Source organism: Amphiura filiformis, chromosome 2, assembly GCF_039555335.1.
Source record: "Amphiura filiformis chromosome 2, Afil_fr2py, whole genome shotgun sequence".
Taxonomy (NCBI): domain Eukaryota; kingdom Metazoa; phylum Echinodermata; class Ophiuroidea; order Amphilepidida; family Amphiuridae; genus Amphiura; species Amphiura filiformis.
The window spans coordinates 40,281,272-40,307,892 of NC_092629.1; the positions used below are offsets into that span (position 1 = coordinate 40,281,272).

Here is a 26,621-nt window from a genome sequence, read left to right on the forward strand (position 1 = left end):
TGATGGACCGTACACACACAAAAGAATAGGCACTTTTTTGATAATTTTCATCAATGTTACTCAAAACTTATCTAGCTAATTTATTATACAACAGGGGTCTCTGCCTTTTTAATATGTTATGAAAAACTTAATTTTAAAAATATCTACCGACGGAAATAAAAATCCATCGACGGATAGTCTTGTTATGCTCGCACAAACTTAGAAAAAAATCTGAAAAATCCAAAATTTTGGTCTAAAAAATGGCCAAAGGTTACTGCTGTCCCATTCAAAAGCACAGGAAGACCTCCCACAGCGTTGAGGTCAACTTTCTAGACTTCCTGTCTACTGGCAGTAATGGCTACTACCCAGTGCAAACATCAATGAATTGTTTAATTCGAATTAATCAATTCGATATTATAGACTGTTGATTTAATTGGTTTCAGATCAAATCACACAATATTTCTATTTTCTACAAAAGAGTTGTACACAGATGTTTGTCACAAAAGGTTAACGTCAAACCCTGAGTGTATGAAAAGGTAAGATGCAAAATAGTATTTACGACAATCTTGTTTCCTATAATTAAATCTGAATTGCATAGGTTGTCTGGCGGTGTGATTGGCTGAATTGGCAATTCCACTTGAAATCCATACATCCCCTATGGGAGACATGACCTTAATCTTCCACACTGAGAGTGTGAATTTCAAATGGGATTACCTCAATGGGTGAAATCTTCACCCCAAGTGTGGGAGATTAAGGTTATGTCTTCCACAGGGGTGTTTGATTTCAAATGGAATAACCCAATTATGCCTCCTACATGGCAGTTATTCATGTACATGTATTTGTCATAAACTGGAGCTTGACTTGCTTTTGTTACTGATGTGATTGATTGTGAGCCATCGATCATAATGTCTTTTACATTGATATTCCTTTTATAATCGATAACAGGTAAGCACTGGCCCATGCTTGCACCCTATTTATGCATACAAAGAACAGGGTCACAACAGGATCATGCAATGCTATACGGCTTGGTGATGATGTGTTGTAGCTTCTCACAACGTGGTTCAATCAAAGCTCAATTTCCATGTTTACAGTATGCTAAAGTGTCTAAAAACGTCTTTGATAACTTGAGTAAGGCACAGCAGCCAAATGTATTCGATCTTGGGATCTACTGTTGATGCTGCTTTGGTACTTGTTCTTAATGAACTATGAATAATTAATCAGAATTAATGGTAAATTTGTATTGGTTTTTGCATCTTGACTTTTCATGTAGGACCTTAGCTAGGTATCCATCCACTCATAAAAAATCATCACTTGGTTTGGTTTAAAATCAGGAACCCAAACCAATGAATTGTATCACAAAGTCACTTAAGGGATCCAAAATGAGCGCTTTATGCTTTCGATAGTATTTTTTGGGACATGAGAGCACCTCAGACCTATCGAATTGCATTCTGAATACTGAAGCATGACTTTCTGATATCAAATAACTTTCAATTTTTAAAAATCACAATATAATACAAATTTTATGACAAATTATAAAAATTTGATATTTTTCAAATTTTTGATATATAACAGTCCTCGAAGTAAATTATATAAATCTAATGATATATTCTTAAAGTGTATGTAGCAGGGAGGAAAAGTTGACGGTCAATTGAAAATTTTGACCTTTCATATTGAAGATATGGATTTTTTCCCAAAAAGACCTAATTTTTGTTGGTGTTTTGGGAAAAAAAATCCATATCTTCAATACGAAAGGTCAAAATTTTCAATTGATCGTCGGCTTTTCATCCCACTTCATTTACACTTTAAGTATAAATCATCAGATTTTTAAAGTTTACTTCAAGTACTGTTAAATATCAAAAATATCAATTTTAATGATTTGCCATAAAATGTGTATTAAATTGCAATTTCAAAAATCAAAATTATTTGATATCAGAATGACATTCTTCATATTCAGAATACAATTCGATATGTCTGATGTGCTCTAATGTCCCAAAATAAATACTGTCCAAACGTTCATACCCCAGCCCTTAAAAGCATCCAAATTATAGGATTTGGTGCTTTTTAGATCTCTTTAAAACTGCTGCTGCCTGAGAGTTGTTTTTAACCATATTGTTATCTGTATTCACTTCTTGCAAAGTCATCAGGTTTTGAGGGTAGAGTGTCAAACTTGCAGCATACATAAATGGGAATTGAACCAGTCATGTATCACTGGGTAGAAGGACCTAATTCTTCCTTTCATGCCTATTGCCAGTTTGAGGCTCTATCCATTATGGCTGAACCATTCAAGGGGTGATGATAAGGGCAGTGATGTTAAAATAAAGGCATCGAAAAATTCAAAATTATTTCACCTGACATGAGACTCATTATGCTATCCCAGTTAAAATCCATACACCCCATATGGAAGACATGACCTTAATCTTTCACACAGGGGGTGCAGACTTCAAATACAGCCACTCATTCAGGTAACCTCATTTGAAATTCACACTCCCTGTGCGAAAGATTAAGGTCATGTCTTCCATACAGGGTGTATGGATTTCAAACGGAATAGCCGATTGCCCTTGCTCACACCATACACCCCCTGCCCTATGTAAGACATAACCTTAATCTTTCACACAGGGCTGCTGACTTCAAATAGAGTCACCCATTCAAGTAACCGCATTTGAAATTCATACTCCCTGTGTGAAAGATTAAGGTCATGTCTTCCATATTGCAAATGGAATAGCCTATTGTCCTTGCTCACACCATTCATAAAGGTTTACAAACCTTAATAACAGTCAATTTACGTCTGGAAATTAAACAACCTATAATCGGTATACCTTCATCGAGTCAGTAAAGTAAAATCAAATTTTGTGATTTTCTCAAAATCTGTTAATTTTTGCAGGAATCTCTTATGCTAGTTGGATTCCTTGCATCATTTCCTTTCTGAAAATATATACTTTTATATACTCCTCATCATTACATTTCGAGATGCAAGAAAAAAGAATATCTAAATTACTGATTCAGTGACTCGAGGAAGGTATACAGACTATATGAGTGCATAATAGTGCTTTTGACCAAGAATAATCTGTGACATCAACGAATCAAAGCAGCTGGTCAAAACACACATTTGTGCGGCTTCTTAAAACATGTACCGTACGTTGGTGCTTTTAGCCACAATTAGAAGTGGAGAGCAATGGAATTTGTACTGATGTCCCTGACTGCAATTGGTCAAAAGAGCTATATAATGATTGATATCAAAAATTTAGGACATGATTTTAATGTCAGATAGATGTGTAAGTAACCCTGGGCTAAATTCTCATAACAATATCCTGCAATGTAGGCCTATATCTTAAACACACTTTAAAAGTGTGTTGCAAAATTGCGATACCACATTGTACTGACTTAATGTGTTGTTTGTCTGAGGTTGCACATCAAATTGCCCTGCGCCAGATGAAATTGCACCACAACTTTCAAAATAGGGTGCAAAAGTGCACCCCACGATAAAAAAAAAAATAAAAAATTTGAAGACTGGCATGGAGTGTGATACACACCTATATACCCCCTCTCATTTATTTATATAATATTGCTATGAGAATTTGGTCCCAGAATTGCAAGCTAAGGCCTTGCTTTCACATTGTAGCTCTACCAAAATTTATTTATCCAACTCATCCTCAGGGGGTGCTAGTCGGACTCTTTCTATATCTATGAATGTTGGCATTCCCAATGGCATGCCCAGTTTGTCGTGTTCATCCTTCAAAATAGCCTCGGCACCATCTGAAAAGAAATTTAGTAGACAAGGTTATAGAGCTGAATAAGATTACATGTTGTAGTCTGCATCACATACTGTTGTATCTCAAAAGGCTGTCTTGTGTGATTTTTACATTATCGCCATCTAATTGTGATATGGCCAAAAGAAAATTAATTGTTTGCTTGTCACTTTCAGAAGTTGGGTCGAATTCGGTTGGAAAAGATTTTTTTTCTCTTTTTTTTTCAAGTATCAATGTTAAGTAGTGCCTATTTGTATGTAAAACACTCACTGACCACAAAATTTCCATCAAAGTCAAATTCAAAGTCAAAATAATGTTTTACTTCTGCAGATGCTGAGGATGATAATAAACTGAGCTCAAAAAGAAACTTATAATTTTTTCCAACTTGTGAATCACAAGGTCATATCTTAAAATACTGTCAATCAAAATGAACCAAAATAGTCCCAAACAAAAATGTTTGGTAGACTCATAACCGGTGCGATCTTACCTTTCCGATGTTGATTAAGATACTTCTTGCATCGATCCCGAGATGCGGAAAAACCAATAGTCATTTTGCCCCACATAAATGAATAAATAACAAAAAACCCCGATCCCCCGAGTGGACTCACCCATTCGGTGACGTCACACACGATAATCATCCCTTATCCGACTTGGGCAGCCCCTACTCGCCAAACTTGTAGGGGCGGCGGGTCGGATAATCAACATCGGAAAGGTAAGATCGCACGTTATGAGTCTACCAAACATTTTTGTTTGGGACTAGACTCAGTACACCGGTCGATCTTACCGCTTCCGATGTTGATTAAGATACTTCTTGCATCAACATCTGAAAGATCGATCTAGCAAGTAACAGACGGATGGAGGTACAAGATTGGCCAGCATCTGATAAGGATCGGGAGAGTGGGTAGCATGGTAATCGCGAGGTCAAACTATTTCCCCCCCTCACGGCCGGGAAACAGAAAGACTACGTGAACAGACAAAAACCCCTGAACTGAAAGTGCAGTGGTTAAGAATAGAAACACTGGTTCTTACCATGTTGGAATTCTGATTGTCCGCATAAAACACCTGATACCCAACCACCATGTTATCTCCCCAGAACAGCCCTGGTGAACTTATCGCCTGGTCGTTGGTTTACGTTTTTGTAGTAAACCGTGGAAAAGGACGACGGGTTCTTCCAGGACACAGCCTGACAAATCTCTTCAATGGGGACCCCCCTATGGTAGGCCCACGAAGATGAGATAGATCTGGTTGAGTGGGCCTTGGGGCGGCGTCTTTTGCAGCCCGAGTCCACCAACACCTGGACCAGCCACCGTGCCAGAGTCTGTTTAGCGGCTGGACCGTGCGGTTCTCGTGTGGGTGATAAATAAGCGGTCATGAGCCCCTCTTAAGGTTTGTGTTCGCCAAGGTAGTGCTGTAGCGCCCTCACCGGGCACCACAACCTGTCTTCGGCTATTGACGAACCCTGCCCAATACTGGGTAGGAAGAGGGCGAGTGTCGGAATGTACTTCGCTCATTTTTGCAAGAAAATCCGGCGAAGAAACAGCGTCGCTCCGTTGTTAGTAAATCGGAGGCTGACTTGAGACTGCGTGCAACTCCGAGCAGCGCCGTCCCGGCCAACGCCAGAAGAAAGGCCGCCTTAAGAGTGGCGTATTTAAGGGTCGCTTTTGACAGGGGTTCAAAGGGGACCCTTAATATACTCAAGACTGTGTTGAGGTCCCATGGAGGGACCACCTTCCTTTCGGCGGGCGCCGTTGAACATACCGTCGAGAAGAAGACTTAGGGACCCATCTGAATTGATAGTCGACCCGTCTTCAAATCCCGATGAATCGAGAGAATGGCTGACTTGTAGTTGGCTATCGTTGCCTGCTGAAGTCCTGACCTGAACTTTTCTGTCAGAAAATCTGCCACTAGAGGCACAGGGGCTCTAGTGGGAGATGTATTTCTCTCATCGCACCATGCGTAGTAGGGAGCCAAACGCTGACTATACGTGCGGAGGGTAGACTCGCTCTACCCCGGCGATGAGAGAAGCAGCTTCTGATGAAAAGCCTCCCTCCGCCGCACGCGTTCCTGATAAGGGCCATGCAGCTAACTGCAGGTGCTCTAGTGGTAGACTTGGTACCTCTCCTCCGGGCATCCGGAGTAGATTTGGTAACTGGGGAGTACTCGCGGCTGTGCCGCTAGTAGATCGAACATCGGTCGAAACCACAGGTGTTTCGGCCAGAACGGTGCTATCAGAATGACGTTGCAATCCCCTCCCGATCTTGGTCACTACCCTTGCGAGCAGTGAGATCGGGGGGAAAGCGTAAGCAGTCATTCCTCCCCAGTCTACGGACAGAGCGTCCACGGCGAATGCCTGTGGGTCTGCGACCCTTGAGCAATACACCGGCAGCTGATGATTTCGATGAGATGCGAACAAATCTATCAAGGGGTGGTACATCACCTCGAAGATCGTCTGGGCGACCTGCGGAGCAAGGGACCATTCTGTAGGTCCCGACACCTTTCCTCGTGACAGATCGTCCGCGAGGATGTTGGTGACTCCCGCTATGTGCATCGCTCTCACCGTAATCTGCCTGGCCTTGCACCACCCTATCAGGAGTAGTGCGTGCAGGCATAACCATGGTGACCTGGTGCCCCCTTGTCTGTTGAGGTAGGCCACCACGGTTGTGTTGTCTGTTTGGACAACGATATGAGATCCCACGATCACCTTCTCGAAATGCTGGAGAGTTCTCTCCACTGCCCAAAGTTCGAGAAGGCTGATATGGAACTCCGTCTCCGTGGCCGACCATAGGCCCGAGACTGAGTCCCGTGGATGTGGCCCCCCAGCCCAGCTTTGACGCGTCGGTCGTCACTACGTGGCGCTTTTGCTGGTGCAGAAACCTGACACCTTGAGTCAAATTGGGCTGATGGGTCCACCACCAGAGTTCCTCTCGCGCGCTCTCCGACATCGGAACCGCGAGGGATATTGGGTGACGACTGGGCCTGTAAAAGGCTAGAAGGTGTAGTTGTATAGGCCTCATGTGAAACGGCAGTGCAGTGCGAGGTCTACCATACTGGCCATAAGGCCCAAAACCTTCATCCATGCCACAGCGGGTGCCCCCTCTGACTCGGCCAAGAGTCGGGCACACCTCGCCATGTTCGTCACCCTCTCGGGTGAGGGCTCCGCGATCCCCTCCTTGAGGTTGATCTGGGCCCCTAAGAATAGTGGTGTCTGCGTCGGGACCAAATTGGATTTCTTGGCGTTGATCAGAAATCCCAGGTCCCGCACCGTCACGGACTACTAACTCCACGAGACACTGTGTCTCCAGCGGGTGCGTCCGTAAATGAACCAATCGTCCAGGTAGCAACACATGTTGACTCCCCTGCGCGTCAGGTACGCTGCCACCGCCCTGACCAGGAGTGTAAACACTCTGGGGGAGGTGGACACGCCGAATGGCAGGCATCGAAACTGGTAAGTTTGACCCTGTACCTTGAAGCGTAGAAACCTCTGATCTTGAGGTGCGATCGAACATGCAGATATGCGTCCGAGAGATCTAGCGATGCCGCCCACATACCCTTGATGGGGCAGGCTAGCACCGGCGAGAGTCTCCATTCTGAACCTCTTGGGCCTGATGAACTCGTTCAACGGCTTGAGGTTCAGAATGGCCTCAGTCGCCGGTCTTCTTTGGAGCCAGAAAAACGTGCTCCAAAACCCCTTGGTGAAAGGGGGTAGACCGGGACAATCGCTTGCTTCGTGAGAAGCTGAGTGACCTCTGACAGTAGTGCCCGACGCTGGGGGCCGTCTGGCGGCACTACCGTGGACCTCTGAATCGTGCAGGCGCCACGAGGGTGGCTGGTAAATTCCAGCCTGTAACCCCACTGACCACTGACAATACCCAGGCGCCGGTGAGATGGCATGCCATCTCTGGGCGTAATGCAATAGCGGCCGCCCACAGGGGAATCCCTGTGGAAGTCCAAAACCTGCCGGCATGGACTGTCGACCGCCGTGCCCTCAGGACCGATCTGGTTTGCCACCCTTAGAAGAACGGCTCTTCTTAGGGGCTTGCCATACGATCCAGCACTACTCTTGCGCTTCCCAGTTTTCTTGGGAGGTGCTGGAGTAGCCTCGGCTCGGTGTAGTCTGTGGTGCGCGTCCTGCTGAAGCCGGAGCTGGCGCTGAAGAACGCTTAGAAGACTTCTTCTTCTTGTGCTCTTCTTCGCCTTACTGCCCTTCCCCTTGGTCAGGGCAGCCTCTGACTTCTTCAGAGTGCTCTCATTGGTGGCCTTCTTTGCCCGGTCCTCTACCGTCGCGCAAAAGGCCTGTCCAAAGAGTAGCCCCTGTCCCACCGAGTCTGACTTCTTCATTGCTTCAGCAAAGTCGGAGCCGTAAGTTGACTGGAGGGACAGACAGGCATTCTCCCGGCGGCGAGATGACATCCTATGGGCTAGGCCCATAGAACTCTCGTTGAGGTTAGCTGTTAGCACCGCTAACAGATTAACCTCGCGGAAGAGTTCCGACGTTGCCCGTGGTCGTTCGCTACCTTCCTACCGAGGTGCTCGGCAAGCGTGGTAGCGACGCTTAGAGACTCTGATAAGCGAGCGTGCTCGCTTATCGATGAGCTTTAGCTCCTCCTCCCACTGGGGAGAACGACCCGTGCGCGCTTGGCCGCCAGCGGCAGGCGCTGGCAACGTCTGGATCCATGTCAGGGACCCTGAGGTAGGTTTCAGAGTCCTCCTGCGAAACACGCAGTGGAAGCGCAAGCACGCCGCGTCGAAGCTCCAGCGAGCCTGACAGCCCTCTGAAACCTACCCTTGATGTCCGCCGGGGAATGCAAGTGCGGGCGACCCTTGTGTGGACGCGCTAGCTGGGCATCCTACTGAAAGGATGCCCTGGTCCTCCTGAACGGACTCCTCCTGAGAGAAAGCCAGGCCCAAACCTTGGGCCACACGGCTCATCACCTCAGCGGTGTCCGCAGGCAGACCATTGCTAGCGAGTTCCTCACGGGCAGCGGGGAAGGATACCTGAAGCTACCTGCACAGCCTCATCAGACTGTGAGTCGCTACTGGTTTCATCTTCCGACTCCTTTCCCTCGCCTTCAGACTCTGACTCACTCTCTGATGAGGAAGAGATCTGACGACGGGCATCTGAAGGTGGACAGGGAGGTGTCGCCACCGTGTGGCTAGCCAACTGAACACCAGCAGAAGAGGGAGTACTCCCGCCAGACCCCGAGATGCTAGCCATAGCACCCGGGATCCGCGCGCTCTCGCTGCTGTCGCCTAGCCATAGCAGCGCGCGGCCTACCCTGAGCTGTATCAGGGTTAGCCACTCGCCGCCCAGCCTGGGTAACAGCTGGTGGTACTGCTTGCCCATCGCTAGGCGGCACTTGCCACGGTGCTGAGACCGTGGAAGAAACCACCCTGCGGCGGATACCACGGGCATACCCTGTCGGTAGCTGACCCTGAAAGGATCCGCCACCAGGGAAACCCCATGGAAGCAGTACCAGTACCGCCTCCCCCTGTTGCCACAGAGACTGTGGTAACCAGGACGAGTACTGCGGTACCTGCGTGGTTGTAGCGTAGGTGCCCGGTAGGGCTCCCGGCTGCGTACCACTGTACCCATGCCTCACAGCGTTCCCCGCTAGAGGATCAAGCCGTGTGTATGGGTACCCCGCTATACTGGCTGTCCCTTGGCTAAAAGGAGCTTGCCTAGTATCACGGGTAGCTGAGCGTGTATACCCTCGATCAGTCACCTCGCTACCTGAATAGGCAGTATCAATCAATGGAGCCATGCTCCGCTGAATAGATAGTGATCGATCATAAGAGGGTAATCGACCCATTGACTGTAATGGATCACCCACGCTCTGCTGGCTCTCGAGGACATAAGTGGGTTGTTGATCAGCCAGGCTGTTCAAACTACCTACCCTAACCTCTTGAGCCTCACCCAAGGTCGCTGTGTGTGGCGGACCACTCACGGCAGCTATGGGCGCGTGCATAGTGGCTACCACTGAAGTCGAGCCGTAGCTCGTCTCGGTAGCTGCCACCGTTTGCACTTGGGTCGCTGTCCCGTGAGAGACTGCGAGCCCAACCCCGTTATAGCCGCTAGCCAGTCCCGGAGGACAGCCGGCAGCCATTCCAGGCCCAGGGCATCACTCGGCGGTCCCGCCATGGAACGCTGCCGTGTGACAACCCCAGTTGGTTCTGCTAAGCCTACACCCGAAGCGTTAGCCCCGGTATCGTCTCTGCTAAACCCCTGCACGTTTTCATTCGACCCTTGCGGGGAACGAAAGGCGTGCTGCGTGCCGGGATCAACCCAGGCAAGCCCGGGTTCCACTGGCACGCTGCGTGCTACAGAACCGGCGAGGCAAGCCCGGAGGTCCGTTCGCACGCTGTATGCTAGGATTCAACCCAGGCAAGCCCGGGTACCCTTGGCATACTGTCCGTCGCCGCTACTTCGCGGGTGCTAGACCCGCTTTCGTTCGCCAGCAATAGACGGGTGTCCACCTGCAAGAAACTCGCTAGAGATCTCACTGGTAGACTGGTACTCGCCTGTTAGGGCAAGTACCGCCCTGCTGCCTGCTACTAGCTTAGACGTTAAGTCAGTGCTTTCGCTGGCTGCTAGGCCTTCGGGCTCGCTAGCAGTCCCGGAGGGTCCGCCTGCTTGCCGGGACCGGAGCCCCAGAGGTTACCTTAGCGTGGCCCTTGCCGGCCGCGCTAGTACCTACCATATCAATCTTACCTGTAGGCTTCTGTTTCTTAGTCTTCGTTTTCTGTCTGTGTCGAAGACCCAAACGAGCGCTACTTTCTAAATCCTCGAAGTGGATGTCCGATAAGCCTATGCAAAAGGAAGCACACTTATTTGATTTAGAGCAATCCCTGTGGGTGTAGCAGAGTGGATGCGGGTCCCACTCTGCCACAAGGGAAGGGCATGATTGACAAGGCCTGGACATTGTAGTAATCGGGAGCGTACAGCACTACCCCCCCGAACACAAGCTCAAGCCCAATAAACAGACCCACACGCACAGTGGCTGACGCTGATGTAGTGGTATGATATAAAAATATATGTACAAAGGGATGAAAAACTGAAAACCTTTTGTTATAGATTTGTCAGGCTGGTCCCTTCGGAAACCCACCGAACTCTTAGCAGTAACTCGTCATCAGACGCGTACTGAAAGATATAACGATAGAGCACACCATAAACATAGCGATAATCACTCACCATACATGTATACACAGTACTGTACAAACATCTATTGTAACTTACTAGTCTGCTATAGTTGTTTTACGTGAGAACAAAAATAAAATGGCGTCCTAAGGGCGGCCATTTTGAAACGTGTGTCCCGTATATGAACGGAAACACTCATACAAGCTAAGTTTTTGGATCGCTTTTTGTCACTTTTCTAGCGAAAAAATGTCGCCAAAACTATCTCCCTAGCGCACTATACTGGTTGGTTTTTACCTCAGGTGTAACAAACAAACTGTATATCTCGGCCCTTTGGTTCGTAATGATACTTAGCGTTGGTAAAGAAAAATCCACACGCTATCTCATCTAGAAACCAAGGAGGCTGAGGGATGATTATCGTGTGTGACGTCACCGAATGGGTGAGTCCACTCGGGGGATCGGGGGGTTTTTGTTATTTATTCATTTATGTGGGGCAAAATGACTATTGGTTTTTTCCGCATCTCGGGATCGATGCAAGAAGTATCTTAATCAACATCGGAAACGGTAAGATCGACCGGTGTACTGAGTCTTACACACATGATTACCTTAATACTCTACTCATAACACATGTCAGTAACCAAGCAGTTGTCCAACTGACACAACAGCAAAATGCACTGTCATGGGACAGCTTCCTGGACTTTCTTCACTTTCACAACCCAACATTTGGCACCCAGGACAAAAAATCTGTGAGAATACACCCAAGATCCTTGCACAGATGATAAAACGGTGCTGCTTTCTGCTTTTCATACACTTTTTTCATGAAACAGGGCTGGGCTGTGAATGTGGTCCAGGAAGCTGTCCCATGTCAGTGCATTTTGCTGTTGTGTCAGTTGGATAACTGCTTGGTTACTGACATGTGTTAAGAGTAGAGTATTGAAGTAAATCTGTGTGTAATTTTGGTTCAATTTGATGGACAGGATTTCAAGATATGACCTTGTGAAAAATTATAAGTTTCTTTTTGAGCTCAGTTTATAAAATATCGGAACCCTCAGCCGTCTGCGGGGAAACATGCAGGATATGGTGTTTTACAGCATTTTTTTGATCCTCCGTTTTTCAGACGGAAAGTTCATGAGCTTTTGGGGGAAATTGTAAAAAAAAAATTTAAAAAAAAAAATTTATACGGTCGGGACTGCGGAGACGGTCGGTCAGAAGAGGACAAGCAAACAACTTTTTTTTAGCCTAACTTTACATATTAATTTTGAGGTATTATCACAATATTACAATCTCATTGTCCATTCATAAAAGACAGAAGCATGCTAAAATATAAAATAACAATACGAAATACAACAATGATAATAAAAATCACACAAGGCAGCCTTTTGAGATATGACAGTATGTGATACATATGATAATGTATATCGTCGGTCGCAACACATAGTGGCGTAGAGTGATTTTCCAAATTTTCCGTTTCACGTAGTGGCGTATAGGTTTAGAGCTAGCTATTATCCCATAATATTTATTCCTGGTTAAATATTAAAGATACAGTTTAATAGTTTGAACCTTGAACTTCAATTTCAAATGAAATAGGGCCAGAGAGAGATAACAGTGGAGGAGTATCGACTCCCTTACTAGAGGCATATCCTTCAAAAACGTTTTGCTTGGAAACATATTTTGTCCTTCACGTACGCCACTATGCGTTGCGACCGACGATATGTCTAGTGATGACACCAGAAATGTTTGTCTGCATGGGGCATGGGGAAGTGAATTTCAGGGGGGATACAAATTTGCCTAAATTTGGCAGTTATTTGTAACTGTGGTGGGCAGCAAATCCCAAGTCGGGAAGGTGGGGGGGGCAGGGTATCACAGGCATTACACATGTCTACTCCTTATTCCAGAAAAATACAGAACTAATTTTTTGGGATTAAAAAATATCATCCTGTTTTGCCAAATGAAACATAGCTAAATCCTAATCCTTTAGTTAGTCCTAACTAGCAATAAAAGTCAAATCTTAATATTTGGCCAATTTGTGAAAATAATGGCCAAAAACATGCGTTTTTAGGGTGTATTTCATATGCTGTGACAATCAAGCCCAAAGACTTGTACTAAGACTAATTTCAGTTTATGCATTTTAATATTTGGAAAAGACATGTTTCATTCTATAACCAACTATTTAATTAAAGTAACACAAAAAAGTGAAAATTATAGCAAAATTTTGGATTATACTTAAGATTTTGAATGCTTAGACTCGTTCCAAGTCGTTGATTTTTGTGACTCGATTGTCAGAAAACATGCCAAAAATGCATGTTTTTGGCTCCTTTTTCAAGAAATTAGTAAAATAGTGAACTTTTTCTTTTATCTCCAGTTAGGACTAAATGAATGATTAGGATTGAGCTATGTTTCATTTGGCAGAAGTTGATAATATTTTTTTAATCCCAAAAAATTAGTTCTGTATTTTTCTGGAATAGGGAGTAGTCCCGGTTTCATTCTGTCACATAAATAATGGTTGGCTGATAATAAACAGTTTATCTAACAAAATATATTAATCCGGTGGTTTACTTGTGCAATTTGGAGCATTGGATAGAAAAACATAGGTGGTGCACTCCCTATCTTTCATAGGATGAAGTTTACCATTAATAACCATAATTCTTTGTAAATAAACCCGAAAGTATGTCATCAAAGTTAACGCCACTGCATAATCTTGAAACTGATGATTCATACAATGCCAGAGGGGTCCCATATATTGACACACATCATGTGCCTGTTGATAGACCCCTTTTTTTTAAGGCAAATCTGACACCAAATGACCCATTTTCATCAGCTTACACCCAATGACCCTCTCTTTGTCAGAAATTTACACCAAATCTGCAATTTTTTGCATACTTTGCATTTATTTTGAACAAATTTAACATTTTTGTAGCCATTTTAGCTATCACTTTCTCATCATCATCAAATTCAGTGCACATATTCATCACCATATTCACTACATCATTATTGTGAATGCACACTGGTATTGGTTCCATTTGTAAACAATTTTCGGATTGGGCTTTTTTCCAAAGTGATCAATAAAGTTCCTTTTGATGATAAATACCTCTTATTCTGTGTACTTTGGAGCCATAAGCCCAATCATATTGATAACCAACTATCCATGTCAAAGGTAGAGCTGGAACCAGTATTGCTGGATTCTTGGTTCTACTGAATCTGTTGACAAACAAACAAGCAAACAAACACAAATTTAAGCAAATAATACTGGTAATTATTGCTTTTGTATGATTTAATTAGGCACCCACAATTTGATTAATTTTCAGGTAACATTTGTTAAGAATTTGTTGAAATATGAATAAACTAACAAACAAACAAACAAACCAAAACTTAAATAATACTAGCAATTGATTTAGTCTCTCTATTAAGGCAACATATTTAAAACAGATGCAGTTGCCTTTCTTTGGTTAAATGCAAGAAGCTGGTAGCCCTACTAGATAGGTATATCCTGTTTATTATGACCTCAGATTAATTTTGAGTCAGGAAAAGTACAAGCAGGGGTGTACTCTAACTTTTTTTGGCCACTAGCCAGTCGGGCAAGTAACCCAATAAAACACACTTTCAATCATCAGGCCCGTACGCATATTTATTGTGAGGTTGCGGGACGTTTTTTGCATGAAAAAATGTACTTATGCTTATTTTTGGTAAAAAGTGGACATAAAGCCCAAATATTGCAATTTTTTTACTTTCTGATAAATTTTTAAACAAAAAGTGGACCTAGAAAATGTTGAAAAAGACATCCCAGAGTAGCTTAGCTGAGGGCTGTAATATTAACAATTTTAAAAACATCCTCAATTTCATACCTGCCAGGTGGGCACGCACTATTGGAAATTTACCAGCCCAACCGCAAAGTTATCCGCCATGGCGTTCGGGTGGGTTTAAAAGTATATCCCTGAGCACAGGCCTGACTTCCTTTGGCTTACTAAACACAGGGATTGAATTCAACTTACCCAGCTACCATGCCTAACAGAGCAATTGCATAGAAAGATCCGTACCAATTCAGCAATTCCCTGGATCCAGACATACTCATAGCCATTTGTTTTTCTCGCATCTGATTCTGCATCACCAGCTGTCGTTCCATCTGCAACAAAGAATAGTGAAGGATTGATGGTTACTGTATTTAGCCATTACTTTCACGTACTGATTTTTTTTTTTTTTGATTTAGCAATTTTGAGAAATTATGCACAGGTTTCCCCCCCGAAATTGTGACATGTATAAGTTAATGGAAAATATGGAGATTCCTTGTGAAATAATCCTGTGAATTAGATGATCTTTGGCTTGTTTTCGTTTTGAAATGGATTCAATCATGTTTCACCATTGTTCATCACTGAAAACAACTCACGTCCAGCGCATCTGCGTGGTTGACTTTGCTAGAAAAGCTAAAGCTGCCCTCGCGAAGTAAACCATCCAGACAACATATAGGCATCCATTAATCAAAAAAAGAAACAAAATAAACAACAAATGAAGCATAAATAAGTCAATTTGATTGTAACTGTTCCTCCTTCTTAGTAAGTATGGCTTTCCCTTTGTCGACTGTGGATTTTGTATACCATGGTTACGGAATTGGACAACCTGACTTGCAGGAGAACAAACATAGATACTTTATGTGGTGTCAGATTTTGTATTGCTTAGATTGCATTCATGTTTGCAATTTACTACCAAATTTTATAAGTATTCTGAATATATTCATGTTGTCTTCGGAATACTTGTTTAGTTGTATTTTTGTGGTTTAATGTATTCTCCTGATTTCAATACTAAATTTCAGTTTGGTTTGAAAATCTAAATACTAAATAAGTAGTAAAATCTGAATACTAGTAAGTGGTATAATACTTGCTGCCATTCTGAAGAAAGTTTAGCATTTTAATTTTTGTATGAATACTTGTGACAAGTGGTATAATACTTTCAACACCCAGAGGGATTATTGTGAAAAATTAATGCTAAGAAGTGGTGCTAACACCCAAACCAGGGTCAGATCAACTGCCCGTTCCAAATTTGCTCTTGAGACATGGCAATTACATGTATAATTTTGCTGCTATATTTTAGAACAACAATTGGCATTTGAAACTTTCCTGGATAATGTGCACATCGAAGGAGACAAGTAGAAAAAGGGATCCCGCTCTGAAATCGAGCCTAGGACCTCATGATTTATAATTAAGCAGGTTGAAATTTGACATATACGTGGAAACTTAATTAATCTTGTCTCCTTTCCGCAAGTTGCACATAGAAGCTAGGGACTAAATGCAAGAAATAAATTGCCATCTTTTTGTTTCGAATGTGTAGCATTTTGCTCTGAGATCCCAGCTAAAAACATGCCCTACGTATAAAGTACAAATGGGTAATTCCACTTGAAATCCATATGACCATAATCTCCAATACAGGGAGTGTGAATTTCAATTTTCAATTTGGGGTTACCTAAATGGATGATTACATTAGAAATCTATACAACCTGTGTGTGTGAGATTAAGGTCATGTGTGTGGGAGATTAAGGTCATGTGTGAAACCCAATTGGCTATGTCACAGAATGCATCCTTTATGAATCTCAGATTTCCTGGATACAGTACATACCACAGTACTCTGCTGTTCGGATATCAAGTTCTTCTGTTTCATATGACCATAATCTCCAACACAGGGAGTGTGAATTTCAATTTTCAATTTGGGGTTACCTAAATGGATGATTACATTTGAAATCTATACAACCTGTGTGGGAGATTAAGGTCATGTGTGAAACTAGAATAACCCAATTGGTTATGTCACAGAATGCATGCTTTATGAATCTCATTTCCTGGATCCAGTACATACCACAGTCCTCTGCTGTTCGTTCATCAAGTTCTTCTGTTTCTGGAAACTTTCGTCCATAGCCTTTGAAATCATTGACCCCATGATGATGTTTGATTAGTGTTCCCCTCTTATCAAAGAAATCTGTATAAAGAGACAAAATAAAGTGTCAGTTAAAAGTATGTTATGCTCACTTTCCAAACTAGAAAAACTGTACACAATTAGGCCCAGTGATGATGGTTGACTAATGTTGACCTCTTACCAAAGAAATCTGGGGAAAGAGATAAAATGTAAAGTGTCGACAGTTAAAGGTATGTTATGCTTACTTTCCAAACTAGGAAAACTGTACACAATTAAACTCCATTATGATGGTTGACTAATGTTGACCTCTTAGAAATCTGGAGAAAGATACAAAATGTAAAGTGTTGACAGTTAAAGGTATGTTATGCTCACTTTCTAAACTAGAAAAACTGTACACAATAAGGCCCAGTGATGATGGTTGACTAATGTTGACATCTTACCAAAGAAATCTGTATAAAGAGACACAATGTCAAGTGTCAGCTAAAGGTATGTTATATGCTCACATTCCAAATTGGAAAAACTGTACACAATAAGGCCCCACAATGATGGTTGACTAATGTTGACCACTTACCAAAGAAATCTCAGTAGCTAATAAAGCCAATAGAATGGTAGGAATCATCCGTTGAACCTTTGACTTCATGGATGAGGATATTCTAAAGATACTCTACAAGACATTGGTAAGACCACATCTTGAATATGCTAAAAGCATCAGGAATCCATTGTACAACAAAGATGCCCAGTTAATAGAGAAGGTACAACGGAGGGCCACCAAGATTGTTCCAAGTTTGAAGGAGATGTCTTATGAGGAGAAGTAGTTATTGATTTATTGATCACATATTGGTTTTCCCTCATTTTTGACTGTAACTCCACAACTGTTGTCTGTGTTGAAATAAAATTTTCAGTGCAGTAGTTATAGTCTTTGCCCCTATAATATACATATCTTACTTGTCACCAATGCGCTATAATTTTTGAGAAAAATGCAAAAATAGGCAAAAAATTGGGCAGGGGTGTAGTACCCCCTTAAGTCCTCTTCAGCCAAATAACCCTTATTATGTAATGTGCAGTGAGTGTTAGGATGTGTATTAAGGTGGACACAATAAGGTTTTTCTACCTTCCCAAGAGCCCGACAAGACAGGTGAATACAGGTGAATACATGTATCCCCCAACCCCTGTCGGTATCAGTGCAAAGGTATGAACTCGGATTGGTGTACTGGGTAACAGGAACTGACTTTCTTCATGATATAAACTGCAGATAAAAACAAATCAAAAAGGACACTTAGGGATGCACCATTTGATTCTTCGGGGAGGGGGGGGGGAGCTAGGAGTTTGGGTTGGGGGATTTTTTTTTTGCAAAGGCAGCATTTTTTTTCCTATTTTAATGCATTAAACAGAATTGGTTGGAGTAAATTGGTAATTGGTTTGAGGAAACATAATGGAGGAATTTGGATTTTTTTTACAGCATTCTGAAATAGAACAGAAATAAAACAAAATGTTAGTCATACATGGTCATTTACATGCTCACATTGATAAATTCAATCTTCAGTTTATGCATGAAGCACATTGTTGCCAATGCCCACATTTACACATTGTTGTAATACAATATTAGCAAATGTGTTAACTAAGGTTTGCCTCTGGCCTCTCATACCTACACATATACGCTTTTAACAGGAACCTTGCAAAAGATTATAGAAGACTAGTCCGAATAATCAGACCCAGAACAAAATATTAATTTCTGACATGATCCTGTTCTGGGACTAAACTGTTTCCATATGAAATCTTGATGGCAAATTGGAAAATAGAAGCACATGGTTCTATGTGACAGCTTTTTAATCCCTATTCATGTTACGTGAATCACGCTATTGTGGACCATCCTTCTGATACTTGAGTGTTTTGACCAGTGTCCGAAATAAGGAAAATATGGAGGTTATCCTGAGGATAACTAAAGCATGAATTCTGCTTGTCCTCAATACATTTTGGTTGTCCCCAAAATGTGTCATACTTATGGCTCCCCGGCCATGTGTTTTGAGTTGGTAGATTTTTCGGTACTCAAATTTTCTAATTTTTTTCCTCTTTGAAAATGCACGCTTTTTGATACAAATATAATTATTTGTTAACTAAACCCATAAGTACAAGAAAAGTATACATTTTCTGACAGGAAATTAAACAGGGAATCCAAAAATGATATTAGTTTCCCAGTAGGAAGATTGGTTAGGGAGGTAGTGGAAGTTGAACAGCAACATTTTCCATAAAAAATGTTTGATCTTCAGTGGGATATATTTTTTACATATTATACCCTATGCTGAAAAGAACATCATATTTGATTTCCCTGGCTCAAGAGCTTTAAAAAAATGTATACTTTTATTGTGATACCTGCTACAGGTTTCACTGTGTGCGAACTTATTTGAAGCACACATTTGGGGCATTCCGAATAGGGATTTACACACAAACAGTGCAATTTAAGGCATTTTCTGTAATAGAGTGATTTGCAATAGAAATTCACTAAATATAAAGACATAGTTACCTTTTTTAGCTTCTAAATTATTGTTCTTAAGTCTTTACGACATAAAACCAATTAAAAGCAGCAAAGATATCAATATACCCCCATTTAAAAAAATTTTAAAGTTAAATTTACATATCAATCCTCCATATCAATCCTCGGCTCCACCCTCTCATTTTTTCACTAAAATCAAAATAACTTTAGAATGGTTTATGCTACATATGGTATCAATACAAAGGTCTCATCAAAAGCTTTAAATTGATAGGTAATTTGTCTAGGTAGCTGACACCCTTGACTTAAAAATAATAATAATTAGCATAAAAAATCTCGCACAAAAGTACTGCTCCACCCTATTGGTGTACCCAGTTTAAAACGCATAGCCGGAGGTAAAATATATTGGTTGTCCAGGGGATATGGGATAAGTACATAGCTCAATATGGTTGTCCCCAGTGATTTTTGGACAAGAGGACAAGAGGATAAGTGCTTATTTCGAACACTGGTTTTGACATGCGGAACAGTCTTTTGTCTACCTCTCTGTTTGTAAACAAACCAGGAGGTCGAAATCGTCCTCCTCGCCGAATACGAAAGTCAGCGTAATAGTACGGCACTAATAGAAGACAAGATAAGACAACTGCCTGTTTTTGGCCTGGACTGATGACATACTAGATACAGACTTTAAGGTACATATTTCGAGGTGCATAACAGACACAAAATTTGTGTCATAACAAACACCAAATTGGTGTCGATGACCTGACATGCATGCATTCTTTTGTGATGGTCTTTCAATTTGTGCCGAGTGTCCTTGGGAGACTTGACTATGCTTCAGTGGTCATGAAAGGATTCAATAGATAACCTCTGGCACCCTCTGCCCCACTAATCCCCAGCTATTGTCTGAAATTGCACCTCGGAAGATATATTATAACAACTCAGTCCCTCAAATGATAGTCATATAACGACCAAAAGATAAATGACTGACTATCATTGAGGACTGAGTTCCGCAGTCTAATGACATACATGATCATGACAGTGTGATGATGGATGGATCACAATGATCATGGATCATGAGTTCAGTCATGTCAGTAAGCTTTAAAGAAAAGTCTAGAAGCTTAAATACTAATTACTATCCTTGAAAAAACAATAACAAGCATACAGAACGACTTACGTTACAGCTAATTATATGAAGCTTAAATTGCCACGGAAAATTGCTCTCTTACAACTTTTGCAAAGGCATGAGAAGTTACATAACACTCCTTTACATGCTTTATCTGCCAAGGTAAACAATATTGACCCCTGTTTGACCTTGGATTAAAAACAGGAAGTGGACGTATGTCATCCAATACCCTGTTCGTATGTATTATTGTACCGCAGACGAGCGTACATAAGAGACTGATGCACGTGGAGTGTTGCTTGATTGAACGGTTGTCGTATGCACTAACGAGATTAAATGATTCTTGATTTATTCTTTTACACGCTGGAATATGAATTAGTGCGTCATTTTATGGAAACCACCATCTAAACAGCTGAAGGGATCTGCGAATACTGGAAAACAACGCGAAAATAGGCATGATGAGACCGTAGTTTAATAGTGGAATTTCTCCAATTTGCTCTGATCAAGAGCATTGGATTTCAAATCTAAATGGTGCTAAGAAAAGCAGAATGCTTCTGATTATAGTAATATTATTGTTGGGTCTGATTGGAATGAGTTTGCCTGCTCAAAACCCGGGTGAGTATTAAACTTCTCGAAATGTCATGAATGTCCTGCTGGATACGTACTGTGTGCACCATTGGCACACTGCAGAATAAATTTATGGTGCAACAACATGTATGCATGCAACACTATCTGATGGCAAGCAAATTTAGCAAGTCGTTGCAGCTCGATTGGGGTCTGACTATAGCCTAGGTTTCTGTGAGATTGTAAACCTTTGTAAAGCTATCCCAGTCAGCCCAAAGCAAAGCGCAAACTTAAAAAAACGGGCAAAACAGACTGACAGTGACACATCATTTATCGGTATGACATTTTCGTATTGGCGCTGCCAAATTGCACTGAAGTGCCATCTCAGTTTGGGTGCACCGATGTGAATCATGTGCTAATGAATTCTTATTTATTCTGGATAAAATGAAGGGTACAATTAGTAAATTACCGAAGTATTCAAGTAATAATTACAATTTCAAGCGGCGCCGTAGACGTTTAGGCAAGAAGTACAAGAAGCTGTGTAAACTGTAATTAATATTATGACAAACATCATGCAACTATTTAATTCAACTGGAAGAAGTTGCAAGATCCTGATACAAAGGAGGAATTTCAGCTGGAGCTATCAAACAGATTCCAGGTCTTGAGCATGGATGACACCTAGACCTGCCTGCATGTCTTCGGTCCTAGCCTTCAACATACTGACATTTACCGGTAATCAGATGATGTCATAATGTTAAATAAAGATTACCGAGTTACAGTTACTGGAACTAGGATGACACCACACCCATCTCTGACAGGTATGAGACCTTCGAAACAGCGGTCCGTGAAGTTGCCGAGAAAGTTATTGGAAAGCAAGAGCCATGCGGACTACCAAGTTGGGTATCAGATGCAACCATCAGACTTAAACTTGAAAGGGATGAGGCCAAAAAGCGGTACTCCATCTCAAATCAGTATCAGATCCTTATCAATCGGCTTATAAACACTACCACGGAACAGAAACTGCTCTTATTCAAGTTAATAATGACATCCTCACATCACTTGACAATGGTCAAATCACAGCTTTGATTCTTCTCGATTTAAGTGCTGCATTTGACACTGTTGACCATAGTATTCTTCTCTCCCATCTTTACTATATTTTGGCATTCCAGATCTCGCCCTGGACTGGGGCAAGTCATATCTTACAAATAGTCCGCAATATGTTCGCATTGGCAATGCTACTTCTCATTCTACCATTCTTGATTTCTCTGTGTCTCAAGGCTCTGTACTTGGACCTCGGTGGTTTACCATTTACACCTACCCTGTACGGGATATCATTCTTAGCCATCAATTGAATTATCATGTTTATGCGGACGACACACAACTTTATTTATCATTTGAATCTTCTCAACATAGTGCTAATTCTACAATTGCTTCTCTTGAAATTGTATCAGTGAAATCCGTAATTGGATGAAATCAAACTTCTTGAAGTTAAATGATGATCAAACAGAATTTCTTCTGTTCAGATCCCACCAACAGCTCTCTAAAATCAACATTGAAAATGTTTGCATCAGTGACTCATTTTGCCTTATCTTCCAAAGCACGCAATTTAGGTGCATTTTTTGACACTCACATGACCATGCAACCTCATATCTCTAATGTCAAGTCGCGATGCTACTGAACAAATTATTCACTCATTCATCTTTTCTCGTTTGGATAACAACAATGCACTTCTTTATGGATTAGGCTAATGTAAGCACCGGATAAAAACGCAATTTTGGAAGCCAAAAAAACGCACTACTGATATTAAAAAAAGCAAAAAAACGTGATTTCCGAATTTTTTTGAATTTTGAATTTTTTAGAAGTTGTAGACCCTAAATTACTTGTTATTGAAGGTTGGCACCTCCGAAATACTGCTACATAAAAAAAAAAAAAAAAAAAGATTTAAAAATTCTGAGATTTTTTTTCAAAACTGGATAAATTTGTACATTTTAATTACTTTTGCTTCTATTGAACAGCTAGCAATGCATGTTAATTCAATATGTCCCTGGCTGTTCAATAGAAGCAACAGTAATTAAAATGTACAACTTTATCCATCTTTTAACAAGAATCTCAAAATTTTTAAATCTTTTTTTTTTTTTTTTTTTAAGTAGCAGTATTTCGAGGTTCCAACCTTCAATAACAAGTAATTTAGGTCTATAACTTCTAAAAAAATTAAAATTAAAAAAAAAAAAAAAAAAAAGGAAAATTCAAAACACTGCCGCTCGAATTCTTACTTTCATCGGAAAATATTGCCATATCACGCCAATCCTAAAGGAACTGCATTGGCTTCCTGTCACACAAAAGAATTGTTTTAAAAACTTGATGTTGATTGTGTAAATGTATTAATGATATTTGCTCCATCATATTTATCTGAACTCTTTTCACATTATGTTCCCACCCGTACACTTCTGGAAACATGCAACTTTTTCAAGAAAGAAAATCCAACCGCACTTGGGGTGACAGATCATTTGCAATCGCAACTCCACGTCTATGGAATGAACTGCCTATTTATATTAGAACTGCTAAAAATGTAACTGTGTTTAAAAAGTTTTTAAAAACTCATCTTATGTCAGAGACATTCTGTAATTCTTAAGTTAGGGCTGCTAAGAATACGCAATTGCGTTGACTCAGTACACCGGACGATCTTACTGTTTCCGATGTTGATTAATTATAAGATACTTCTTGCATCGATCCCGAGATGCGGAAAAACCAATAGTCATTTTGTCCCACATAAATGAATAAATAACAAAAAAACCCCGATCCCCCGGTGGACTCACCCAAAAGGTGACGTCACACCATCTGATCGTCCCTTATCCTCCTTGGTCTCCGACTGACACAGGCGTGCCTATCGATTGTTCATAGCACTGTGTATCAATTTCTCGACCAAAGGCGAGATATCGGTTGTAGTTTCACACCTTAGGTAAAACCAAACCGGTATTGTTCGGTTGAGGATAGTTTTGACGACATTTTCTGGCGAAAAAGTGACAAAAACAATCCAAAACTTAGCTACATATCGTGCCTCCGTTTGTATCACGGGACACACGAGCAATTCAAAATGGCATTCGTTGGCGCCATTCATTTTGTTTCCCACGTAAAACAACCATTGCAGCCTGTAAGTTACAATAGATGTTTGTACATGCACATTGTATTTCATGTACGGTAGGTTATTGTTGCTACGTTAGGGTGATTACTCTATCGTTATGTCTTCATTACCGTCCGATAAGACGAGTTAATCAGATATTCATACGGTGGGGCTTGGTAGGGACCCGTCTGACATTTTAGTAATAAAGTTAGCCAGTCCTTACTTTACCACTAACGTTAGCGACCAGCCTCCGTGCTCAGGTTTGCTTACTGGGCTTGAGTCGCGTGTTGGGGGGTAGTGCCCCCCTCCCTTTCTCCTCGCTTCGCCTCGGCCCTGTCGGGCTTGCCCTTCCCTGGTGACGGAGTGGGACCCACACCCGCTCTGTTTCACCCACAGGGAGTGCTCACGATCTTCTAGATGTCTTTCTTTTGCTTAGGACTCTCCGAGTTCCAGCTTGCGATTGGGATAGGCTCCGTCATCGCCATAAGACGAAGAAGAAATCTACCAAGGGCACTGGTAAGGTCGATTCGGTGGATTCTGCTGTGACAGCCCCTATGGGTCATGGCAGGTCTGCTTTTAGGGGGCTCCGGTCCCCGGACAAGCCGGCGGTTCCTTCGGGACTGCTAGCGCGTCCAAAGGCTCAGCAGCCAGCGAAAGCACTGACTATACGTCGGAGCAAAGTAGCAGGCAGCAGAGCGGTAACCACCAGCGAAAACCCTAGCGGGTTTGTAGCAGGAGGATACCAGTCCTAGCGGGTTTGTAGCAGGAGGACACCCGTCTGTTGCAGGCATATCTCACGGGCTCAAACAGCCACAGTAGTAGCCAGCGACGGGCAGCATGCAAGGGTACCCGGGCTTGCCTGGGTTGAACCCTAGCATGCAGCATGCCAATGGAACCCTGGGCTTGCCCGGGTTGATCCATAACACGCACCGTCTGTTGCAGGCATATCTACGGGCTCAAACAGCCACAGTAGTAGCCAGCGACGGGCAGCATGCAAGGGTACCCCGGGCTTGCCTGGGTTGAACCCTAGCATGCAGCGTGCCATGGAACCCTGGGCTTGCCTGGGTTGATCCATAGCACGCAGTGTGCCAAGTGGAACCCCGGGCTTGCCTGGGTTGATCCACGGTGGAACACCGGGCTTGCCTGGGTTGATCCACAGCACGCAGCACGCCTTTCGTTCCCCGCAAGGGTCGAATGAGAGCGTGCATGGGTTCAGCAGAGACGATACCGCGGCTAACGCTGTGGGTGTAGTCTTAGCAGAACCAACTGGGGTTGTCACACGGCAGCGTTCCATGGCGGGACCGCCGAGTGATACCCTGGGCCCTAGAATAGCTGCTGGCTGTCCACAGGGACTGGCTGGCGATTATTCAGGGGTTGGGCTCGCAGTCTCTCACGGGACAGCGACCCAGGTGCGCGCATTCGGTGGCAGCTACAAAGACGAGCTACGGCTTGACTTCAGTGGTAGCCGCTATGCACCCGCCCATAGCTGCCGTGAGTGGTCCGACACACACAGCGACCTTGGGCGAAGCTCTTGAGGGTAGAGTAGGTAGCTTGAACTGCCTAGCTGATCAACAACCCACTTATGTCCTCGAGAGCCAGCGGAGCGTGGGTGATCCATTATCGTCAATGGGTCAATTACCCTCTCTTGATCGATCACTGTCAAATCAACAGAGCATGGCTCCATTGATTGGCGCTGCCTATTCAGGTGGCGAGGTGATTGATCGGGGTATGCTGCGCTCAGCTACCCGTGATACTAGGCAAGCTCCCTTTAGCCAAGGGACAGCCGGTATAGCGGGTACCCATACGCGCGGGCTTGATCCCTTGCGGGGAACGCGGTGAGGCATGGGTACAGTGGTACAGCCGGGAGCCCTCACGGTACCCACGCTGATACCGCACCGGTACCGCAGCACCGCCTTAGTCGCCACAGTCTGTGTGGCAACAAGGGGGCGATGCTGGTACTGCAGTACCATGGGGTTACCCTGGTGGCGGATCCTTCAGGGTCAGCTGCCGGCTGGGTATGCCCCGTGGTACCTGCCGCAGGGTGTTTTCTTCCACGGTCTAGCACCGTGGCAAGTGTCGCCTAGCGATGGCCACGCAGTACCATCAGCTGTTGACCAGGCCAGCCGGCATGGGGCTAACCCAGATCTTGATCAGGGGAGTCCCCGTGCTGCTAGCGCTAGGGCGACAGCTGCGAGGTATCTTGGACCCAGTGGTGCCATAGCGGATACCTCAGGGTCTTGCGGGAGTACTCCCTCTTCTGCTGGCAGGTAGTCGGCGAGCCACACGGTGGTTATGCCTTCTTACCCGCTTTCAGATGCCCGTCCCCAGTTACCGTCATCATCGAGCATGATCACGGATACTGTGGGCGAGGGAAAGGAGTCGGAAGCTGAGTCCGGTAGTGACGCGTCACTACAATCTCCTTCCCCGCTGCCCCGCGAGGGGAGCAACAGCACTGATCTTCCTCCGGACACCCCTAAGGGGGAGTCCATGGAGGAGGACCAGGGGATCCTTTAAGTAGGATGCTCAGCTGCTGCTGCCTCACTGGTGACGCCTGCACTTTCATTCCCGGCAAACCTCAA

At 43.3% G+C, this 26,621-nt stretch overlaps 2 protein-coding genes across 4 annotated transcripts in view; one reads left to right on the top strand and one right to left on the bottom strand.

The window, feature by feature from the left end:
* Positions 1-1,884: 1,884 nt before the first annotated feature.
* On the bottom strand, positions 1,885-20,564 carry LOC140146213 (plasminogen receptor (KT)-like). Of its 3 annotated transcripts, XM_072167996.1 has the most exons (6): positions 20,412-20,555; positions 16,927-16,942; positions 16,696-16,799; positions 14,847-14,977; positions 13,946-14,055; positions 1,885-3,732 (listed from the first exon to the last, which is right to left on the bottom strand). In XM_072167996.1, the coding sequence occupies exons 3-6, from the start codon at positions 16,774-16,776 to the stop codon at positions 3,611-3,613; spliced, it is 444 nt and encodes a 147-aa protein (XP_072024097.1). In that variant the 5' UTR covers positions 16,777-16,799; positions 16,927-16,942; positions 20,412-20,555; the 3' UTR covers positions 1,885-3,610. The 3 variants fall into 3 exon arrangements, with proteins under 3 accessions (XP_072024097.1, XP_072024095.1, XP_072024096.1); XM_072167994.1 differs by lacking the exon at positions 16,927-16,942 and having other exon boundaries at positions 16,696-16,815; positions 20,412-20,564; XM_072167995.1 differs by lacking the exon at positions 16,927-16,942 and having other exon boundaries at positions 16,696-16,815; positions 20,464-20,518.
* Positions 20,565-20,747: 183 nt separating this feature from the next.
* LOC140146214 (uncharacterized) overlaps positions 20,748-26,621 on the top strand; it is a 49,323-nt gene continuing 43,449 nt past the window's right edge. Inside the window, exon 1 of the mRNA XM_072167997.1 lies at positions 20,748-20,972. Coding sequence (XP_072024098.1) covers positions 20,906-20,972 — 67 coding nt within the window. The 5' untranslated portion in view covers positions 20,748-20,905. The remainder of the gene's footprint in view (positions 20,973-26,621) is intronic.